At 35.7% G+C, this 10,137-nt stretch overlaps 1 protein-coding gene across 1 annotated transcript; it reads right to left on the bottom strand.

The window, feature by feature from the left end:
* Positions 1-1,703: 1,703 nt before the first annotated feature.
* LOC109091623 (follistatin-related protein 3-like) lies at positions 1,704-8,225 on the bottom strand. Its single transcript, XM_019105407.2, has 5 exons — positions 7,997-8,225; positions 6,702-6,887; positions 4,517-4,732; positions 3,635-3,862; positions 1,704-3,546 (listed from the first exon to the last, which is right to left on the bottom strand). Exons 1-5 carry the CDS (start codon positions 8,070-8,072, stop codon positions 3,512-3,514), a joined length of 741 nt encoding a protein of 246 aa, XP_018960952.1. The 5' UTR covers positions 8,073-8,225; the 3' UTR covers positions 1,704-3,511.
* Positions 8,226-10,137: the final 1,912 nt, after the last annotated feature.

Here is a 10,137-nt window from a genome sequence, read left to right as displayed (position 1 = left end):
TCATCCAAAATATCTTAAATTGTGTTCCGAAGACGAACAAAGCTTTTGCGGGTTTGGAACAACATGGGGGTAAGTGATTAATTAAACTGAAAAAGCCATATGAAATATTAGTAATAAATATTTTTAATGTTAACATTATTATTTTATTATTAGCATTAGCTAAATTTAAAGTAATTTAAAATAAAAAATATTACTTAATTTTTTTTTTATCTGTTATCAATTTATTTCACTTCTGATTTGACTTCAGAGCACTCTAAATTGTAATGTAGACACATGCATTTTCTGTAAAGCTGCTTTGAAACAATGTGTATTGTGAAAAGCGCTATACAAATAAATTTGAATTGAATTGAATATTTGCATCCATTACATCTGTGTATTTAAACAATTGCTTGTTTTATTGTTTTAACAATTTCTCAAATTGAATGACATAAATTGGGCTACATAATCTTAAGCATGAATCATTAACACAATATATATATATATATATATATATATATATATATATATATATATATATATATATATATATATATATATATATATATGTATATATATAGTCAGTATGTATTTAGTATGTATGTTACCCATGTTAATAATTAATATGATTTAAATACAAACAAACTAATGCAAAAAATTTACAACATAAAATGTTATGGAAACATACAAAATATTTTCTAAAATATTTCATTGGCAAGAAATGTATTTTAAGACATTTTATTACAGAAATTCATAGATACAAAGAATGCCATTATCACTTCATTATTAAATATAAGAAATAACTATTTTTTTATTTTATAATTATTTCTAAATTATCAATTGCAAAATAATATTTTCTATGAAAAAATGCCATATGTTTTATTTATATTTTAAATTAATTGTTATTATTAAAATGTAAGTAAACAATACAAAAAATATGCAATTGAATAAACTGAATTTTACAGTATATATTCAGATACTGCAAAAGGTCTCTATTTACAGGAAGGTTAAAATATCTTCTGACAGGAACGCATGGAACAAACTTGTACAATGATTTATACAAATATCTGCATCTACCAACCTTCTGCTTCATTTTCGCATAACACCATCCGATTTACTGGGAATCAGACAAAACACCTAGTCACTGAATTTGTCCTTATGACCATTTAAGCATACAACAGGGTCAAGTTACCGTAAAACTCAAACAGACACAAAACAACAAACACATAACCCGACAATGTGAAACCCATTAAAAGAGTAGAATGTACTGTACATTCTTTGACTGTCCCAGCGTCCTCGTAAAAAACTGCTGCCATGAGACTGTAGCTGGTAATTTCATTGCTTGGTGGGTGGCTCAGTTTGGTCTTCACGTCAGTGTGAACATGGCCTGGAAGCGTAGCTGTTTTGGCTGAGTAATCCCTCTGAATACAAACAGTACACGCACAACACTTTATCTCAATGAGTAAGTAGTCTCCCATGTCCATAAGAATTTCAATTGTGAGTCCACATGGATTTTGCAGAGAGGCACATTTTTGGGAAAACTGTACTTAGGAATGTTCAGGATGATATTTCAGTGGTTTTTGGTCATCGTTTGTACTATTCTATGTGCTTTGTTCATAGTAGAGTTGTCACAAAGTGAATGGCTGACAATGCTGATATCCTTTGTCTGGCATACAGAGAGCTCAAGTCAAGGTTCTTAGAAAACTAGTAAAATGTTTTAACAGACATTAGTCAACAGACATTTAATGGGAATTAACAGTTAATATAATAATAAAAACATCAAATATTAAAAACATCAAATATTACGTAAAAGTAATCTTCTAAAATATTTAATTGACAAGAAATAGCTCTTTGTGAAAAAGAAAATCATCCAGTAATCATCAGGGGATTCAAAGGTACAGGGACATGCGTTTACATTATTCATTTCAGACATGTACATGAAAACTGAAGCAAAAACCACAATAAATACCTTGATAAAGGCAGCTGATGTACGGATATATGGTGTTAACACATAAATAACACTGACTTCCTTACTTTTCCCCAATAAATAGTAGCTTGTAGTATATTTACAATATGCACACTCTCAATTCATCAGTTCAGTTCTCCTGTTAAAACCACACATTTCCTTTAAATATGAATCGCATGCGTATAAAATTAGGGCTGGGTATCGTTCAAAAATTTCCGATACCGATACTGATACCGATACCGATACCGATACCGATACCGATACATTGACTTCAATAGCGGTTCTTGAACAGTACTTTTTTCGCTACCAATTTTATGAAATCCATTTTAACAAGATTACATCACACATTACCTCATAAAACTTTTTTTTCCCAGTTTGTTGAGGTTTTTACAGACTCATAGACTCATCTCCAGAGCCACTGCACAAAGGAACAGAATGTAACCAACACAATTATTCAGTGCAAATAGTTTTAATAATGTTGAAATAGTTTTCAGTGCAAAATGAACAGTTTTAAGTCAGTATGTGAGGCTCACTGCTGCATACTTAAGATCTTTAAATCATTCAGCAGTTCTTATTAAAAAAAAAAAAAAATTGCATGTCTGCTTTTTCAGGAGACAGACAAGCCCTCTCTTCACTGATGATGTCCCTAGGCATTTACACTAGTGCATTTTCATTTTAAAATGCATAGCTTGCATAGCAGAATTATAATTTCTATTCATTTTCCACTGATTTACTGATGAGTGTTAGCTGGTTCTAGTGTTGTCTGCCTGTGTTTTCTCTTCTGCAATTGCTGTTCTGACTCAGAGGAAGCTCATTCGCTGCTCACATGTCACTCATATTACGCGTTTATAACCCGCCCTGTCTCCTATGATGAAAGTGTATTACACTTTCAGAAAAATATTTACAGGGATGAAACATGAAGCTAATAAACATATGATTATGAAAGTATATGACCTGTATGTTATTTTAATGAGATTCTACCTATTTTCACACAATACCGGGTGTTTACATGAGAAATGCTAAGCATATGTAGCGATTAGCTCAATATAAATGGCTATAAATAACATATTTCTGCAACATTATATGAACAAAACACTTATTAGATCGCAATCGGAAATTATAACAAACACTCACTGGTGGTTTAAAGTAAGTTTTGAGTAAAAGCATAGTATAAATGTTATAAATTCTCTTATGTAGCATGATGCTACAATGTGCGTGAATGGTCATGTAACATGTGTTTTCCTTGATGCCTCGCCAGAGCCAACCACTGATTTAGGCACATCAGGCATGATGCATGCTTATTGGCTCACTGACATTGATGAGATTAACCCCTTAGGTATCGAAATTTGGTGCCGAACAACAAGACATTTTTCGATACTCAATGGTATCGAGGCAATTCAGTCGGTGCCTAAAAAGTATCAAACTCGATACCCAGCCCTAAATAAAATACTAGTAGTGGTTCTTTGGTACAGAGGACCGTGTTGTGAGACTATGTGGTTTCAAACAGGTTCTCTCACGTCTTATGTGCCATCATAATATGTACAGGAAGTGGATCTGCTCTTGACATCCTCAAAAGAGTGAATTTTCCTCACTTCCTTCATTACCTGTAAGACACAACGATAAAATGTGTTCGACAAGTCCAGTGTGGATATATCGGAAGCTTCAAGCAATTCCAGATGTGTAAAAACTTACTTCTGCAGTGTCCATAATGGCGGACCCCTATGGATCGACCCAAAAAGCAGGTAGCCCTACGCAGGTGGCAGGCACTAGGGTAGGTGATGTTATCGTTGCCACAGATGGTTTGCTCAGTGACCATGGGCATCGGGCAGGGCGCAGTGCGGCACATGACACAGTGGGCACTGTTGGTCTGGTCCGTCACGCAGGTATGCGTCCCAGGACATACAACATTGGAGCAGGACTCTGAAAGAAGAGTGTCAAGGGTCAAGAAAATGATGAAAATCTAATTTAGAAGAAGATCACTGTAAGTGACCACAAGAGTCCAAACTATTTTCTACACTAGCTAGCCCAATTTTTTTTTTTTTTTTTTTTTTTTTTTAAATAATGCATGTCATATTATACAATAGTAGCAGACTTAAAACCATTTTATTCCTCATATTTTCATCTGGGTAGCTTAATAAGAGAATGTCGCCACATGGAGAGAAAAAAAAAACATATCATAAACTTCAGATGGTAAATTTTGCACTGATGTACAAGTTGTTAGGACAGTTTAGACAGTTTGAATTCTGTGAATCTCTTACATGGGTGAGGTTCAGACAATTAGATTTAAAGAATATAAAGTGCAAACTGAATCTAATGTTTGCAAACAATTACATGTTAATGTAAATGTAATCAATGTAAATGTATAATAGTTTAAATTTATATCAAATGCAATTAGTTGACATTTAGAGTGCTTTTTCGACCCATTTTAATAGGACTTTTTTCAGAATACATATGGTAAGCATGCACTTAATTCAATCCGAGTAATAATCTGAATCTGATCCTTTCAGTCAGTCTGCAAAACATCTTAGCAAAATATTGGACTCAGCATGTGCAACCTGAAAAACAGCAGCGTACTTTTGCATTCCCCCTGATACATAATCTCCAGGTCAGGGTGACCTCTGCAGCGAGCCATCAGGAGTGCGCACTCGTCTTTGTATGAGCTCCCATCGCTTCCACACACGGCGTGTTTAGTGGAGATGTTGGAACAGTCTGGAGAGCACACGCACTGGGGACGTCCAGACTTCATCCTGCACACCTTTCCAGGGCCGCAGTTGACCCCCTCGCAGTTCTCTGCGAGAGAAAGTTGGTGGACAAATGTGTATACTCAGTCAATACTGAAAAGTTCTGTCACGTCATATTTGTTTTTTTATTCATGTTAAAATATCACGCTGTTAGCTTAGCAACATGCTAACGTCAAACACTCATGAACTCAACTGCACGTTGAGTCATTCTGAGTCAATGAGTCATTCATTGACATGTTTTCCAATAACTGACCATTCTACTCCATTCAAGCCAAAGCAAACAAAACACATCAGAAACCATTTCTACGATTCAGGCCCCATTATCCCAGCTTCTGGTTCCCATTCCTGCAAGTTCTTTAATATCCTGTTGCTCCCCTTCCCTGTGAAGCCAACCAAATCATTCAAGGCACAATCAGAAACCCCCACCTCCACTGGAAATCCCACCATAACCCTGTTATGTTTCCTCAAGGTCCACGGGCAGTCACACATGATTTGCGAACTGCCTTGTCTGCCCCCGAAAAACAAATGTAAGGAAATGCGGCGGACAGACGCTAAGCGTGAGTTGAGCTTTCAGGAATGCTTTGAAGCGTTTCGACATTGAGAACACGTTGAGGAGGTTACATAGTAGGGTCCATATAGTTTTATGATAGTGGAAAGCAAACGCAATGGAACAAACAATATAACAGACTTTCACTCTTTCACTTCCAGTGCCCCCCTCCTCCAGTGTCTAATGATGCTGATTGTGTTTGAGGCTTATGAGGACCAGACCTCTTCAGCATGTGGCACACATTTTTCTTTGCGGTGTGCTGGAATTCAGTCATCTCCGAGAGGGAAAGGCAAAACAAGTCTGCTTTCCAACAAGCATTGGGAAAGAGTGAATGCTGAGAGAGTGAGGAGAGAGAGAAGAGGGACAAAATATGTGTCAAACTATTTATTTATTTTATGCACAATGACAAAAATCTTCGGTTTGCAACTTGCTACTGCTGATCAGAAGAACTGTATTAAGGTGCAGTCATATTTACTGTTGTTCTGTGAACTTTTGTTTCAGGGGGAATTATTTTCCCACAGCCTGTGCAACGTTGGTTTAAACTGTTTGCGCAGATTTGACCATTAAAAAGCTGCATGGTTTCAAATTGACTACACTATTGACATCAGGCAATGGACCATATTTGACGAGAAAAATTTTGTTAATGTCACTGTACATTTAGTGGGAGGGACATCCTCAACCAGCATTTGATTGGACAAAATGAGTGAGTGTAGGATGAGTCATCAGTCATCAAATTTTAAATGCATCTATCTACTAAAAGTGAATTTTAAAAGTACACTATCATACAGATGACCTCAAAGCTAATAGATATGCACTAAAAGCCACAAAACTACAATTTTGAGCACAATTATGGGCTTACTGGGCTGAGCAAATACTTTCTAATTATCACGTCAGCTAACTTGTTTACTCCAGTGATAACACTCTGTGTTTAAAATGTCTGATGATAGTAGAGATTTGGAGCCCTTATATGAACCCACATACCTGGCCAAGGCTATCAGTAAATGATTTCCACAACAGCCGGGGAAAGTTAAACAAACATCTGGTGTAGATCCAGGTTTTTTAAACTTGCTGAAGAATTGCATTTGCAATGAAAACCCTCCAAACCGAGATTTGGCCTACAGTACGAGATTTTATCTCCTCAACCATAATGGGTTCAGCCCTAATTTGGAATCGAGGAATGTTCTGTAATGTGTGTTGAAGGTTTAAAATGGTACTCCAAAAAAAAGGTTCAAAAATTGTCACTGGGGTTGTACCTTTTCAGGAAGTACATCTTTGTAACAAAAGGGTGCATATTGGTGCCTTTTGAAAAACTGCCCCAATGACAGCTTTTGTACCTTTTTTCTGACAGTGTAATAACCAGTTCAAGAGCACAGAGTCTCACACTGATATCAACAAGTTGGAACATTACGCAGCGGGACGACCCAGTCAGCCTACTGAGATCTTAGAACAGAAGGTAAATACGAGTCTGTACCTTTGCACGGCTTACAGGAAACTATTCCCAGGAATCCCAGCAGACTGACTTCATTGATTGGCAGACTGGTGTTGGACCAGGCGGTGTCCAGACGGCTGGCCGCACAGCACTCTTCCCTGCTCACGCCCCTCATGAGCACCATGTCACAGCGGTGCTCCGGACCCTGCTGCAGCCAGCACATGCCAGCTAGACAAACAAATACAGAACGAAAACAAACATAATCCATCTCAGAGAAAATGACAACAATACAACCCTGACATCAGCCTGTGATGTCTTTTCTCCATTCCTTCTCAGTTGCACATATGAGACTGGAAAGTATTTGTTAACTAAAACAAAGATGATCACAGATATGTCATATTACCCAATGAAATTTGTCATATGAGAAATATCTCATATCTCTAATGTTATGCCACTCATTTAACAGAGCATGCAATAAGTGTCAATGCAATAAATCACATTCACATTCCGTTCATTTGCACTATTAACATAATTGTACCCATAAAAGTATGAAGTGTGAATTCTTTAATTTCATAAGTATTATATATATATATTATATATATATATATATATATATATATATATATACATATATATATATATATATAACAGCAACGTAACTGGCTGGAATTATAATAATTCCCCCTGAAACAAAAGTCACAGGCTGAGGAAATACTTTCTATTAATATATAATATATATATATATATATAATATATATATATATATATATATATATATATATATAACATATATATGTGTGTGTTTTGAACAACATTTCAGTAACCACGAATTTTCGATTAAAAGTTTACGCTCGTGAACAGAAATCGCCTTTGCTTGAGAAGGTAACCATAGCTACAGCTGCTCGATAGCTGTCAGTATTGAACGGTACATGGTCATCATTATAAATTAACTTTAGTGTTTTCTTTAAAACACATTTAAAGGTATGTTTATTTCACACTAAAATATCTTGACTATTACATTGCTAGACTAAAGTTTCTAAACTTCTAAAGCAGCTACAGAAAGGTATAACTTACCTTACGAAAAATAATTACGGTTTTATTATTATAAAAGTGTAGTAGCCAAGGTTTTATTTGTTTATTTATTTTTATCGTTGCCCTTTGACCACAGTTTTACTACAAATACCATTGCTAAACTATGGTTACTGTAGGAAAACTATGGTTGATTTGTGGTTATCATGGTTTATAACCATGTTTTTATTTTATTTTTATTTTTTATAGTTAAACCATGGTTAATTTTCGTAAGGGTAAAGCGAAATATTGTACAGTCGTTCACTTACCGTTAGTTCGATGATCTCCAAGTATTTCACAAACTGAAATAAGTATCACACAATGTAATACAGCCAAAAAGTTCATGATGCTGCTGAGATGTTTGAACCAGCGGCGTTCCTTAAAAGTACTGAGACTGATAAGAAGTCTACAGAGTCTTTAATGTGGGTTGCTTCCACTCGGTTTCGTGAATGGACTTGTTGTAAGTGATTTCGGTCCGCCTCTGTATAAATATTTTGCCCGAGTTAAATTATGCTTCTGGGATGGGCGATAATTCCAGCCAGTTACGTTGCTGGTGCAGTTGTGTACTTGAGTCAGTTCTCGGATATGAGGCTGAAAAACTCCCACACTCCATCTCGGTTCCTCTGAACTCCGTTAACCAAGATATTTACCATGATATAAAAAATGTATAGGCAAGGAAGTCTTTGAATATTTCTCAGGGTTTACTTTTTAAATGCAACAAATCTTAAAGTCTTGGCTTACAAAAAAAAAAAAAAAAATTAATACCCCTACATAAAAACAGTATATTTGTGACAGCTTACCCCAATATATCGTTACCTTTGAATTAAAAAAAGGAAGAAGAACGAAAGAAACCATGCTTGTCCTGAGGAAAAATATAAACCTTTCAAGTCAAAGTCTACCTTAATTATAAAGTTGAATCTTGTCTGACCAACATACAAAACCACTGCTAGAGAAAACACTCAATTTGTGTAATTGCAGTTAGAACCAAAGCCTCATAGTTACTGAGATTTATCTCTTCCCTTACTTGCAGTATTTATAACAGAATACATCAAAAATATACATTTAGAATGTGCAAAATGTCTCAAAATGTAATCTTGTCACATTTTAATGGATGTACTATTTTTAATATTTATACAAAAAAAAAAATCACCTGCAGAACAATAAAAGGCGACTGAAAATGTTCAATGATCAACTAATATTCAGTTATGTTTTATAAATAAAAGTTATATATGTAAAAGTTACATATACACACACACACACATAGATATATATATTATATATATATATATATATATATATATATTCATATATGTATATATTATTCCCATGTATATATTATTCCCCATTATGATTATTGTGTCTGCTGATGCTCTTGCTTTATTCAGCATCTTGTGTTGTTTAATTTTATTTTGTTTGTTTTTAATTGTAAATTTTGTTTTTTGTAAGTTTTTTTTTGAGAATATTTCCAACTAGAGGGAAAAATTAAGCTTAATTCAACAGAATAGTTTAGCTATTATACAGTTTAAATAACTGATGAGACACACCTGTGGCCAGATAAACAGAGATAAACAATGCTGTGGCCACCGGTGGGGCCTGGCAGCAGTATCGGCGGACTGTCACCTATCAGCACGTGACTTCCATTAAAACGTGGCCTGGAAGTCAATGCCATGACTGCTAAATAGATGAGACTTAGTGTATCTGTGGGCCGTTCAGCATGTGGAAAGCCACTGTCCGCTGAGCATGAAGCTCATTAAGATGTTCTGTTCAAGACAAGGAGCTCCTTGAAAGTGGAACACATGGTTCGTATTGACGATTTCGGTTCTGATGTAAACTCCCATAGTCGTGCGCTGGCATGCTTTCTTCGCAGGCACACCCTGCCTTCCTCCCATCACTGTGGTATGATATTGCATGCCAGCTAATATTTTGCAGGTTCTTCCCATATGGCTTGATCCTCAGTGGAGGGTCTTTGATCTCCGAGGGGGAGAAGAAAATGAAGTATCACATGAACCGTCTATATCTGTGTTTATAAAGGGGGGTGTTCTGTTGATGTACAGTAATTCCCAGCGAATGCTGACCTTGAGGTGGGTGGCCGAAGGAAGCACTTGCTCAAGGACTTTCTCACATGGTTTGGATCTACAGAAACTCACTTACTGCTGGTTTGCATTATTCATCTAACACTTATTCATGAATATCTGTCACTCATCGGACATCAAAATATTTATGAGCTGCAAAAGTGAGTGCGATAACTTACAGAAAAATTTCTTTTTTTGATTTGCAGTGATGAAAAACACACTGCGGCTGCTGCACCACTATGACAGAATCTGAAAATGGTCTGCTCCTGGTAGAAAGGAGGGGAAAAAGTACAGAATGCAAACTATGAATGTCTTTACAGTTGCCCCATATTTATTCA

This window comes from Cyprinus carpio, chromosome A22 (assembly GCF_018340385.1).
Source record: "Cyprinus carpio isolate SPL01 chromosome A22, ASM1834038v1, whole genome shotgun sequence".
NCBI classification, from domain to species: domain Eukaryota; kingdom Metazoa; phylum Chordata; class Actinopteri; order Cypriniformes; family Cyprinidae; genus Cyprinus; species Cyprinus carpio.
The sequence above is the reverse complement of the archived record's forward strand: the minus strand, read 5'-3'. Positions and strand labels throughout refer to the sequence as shown.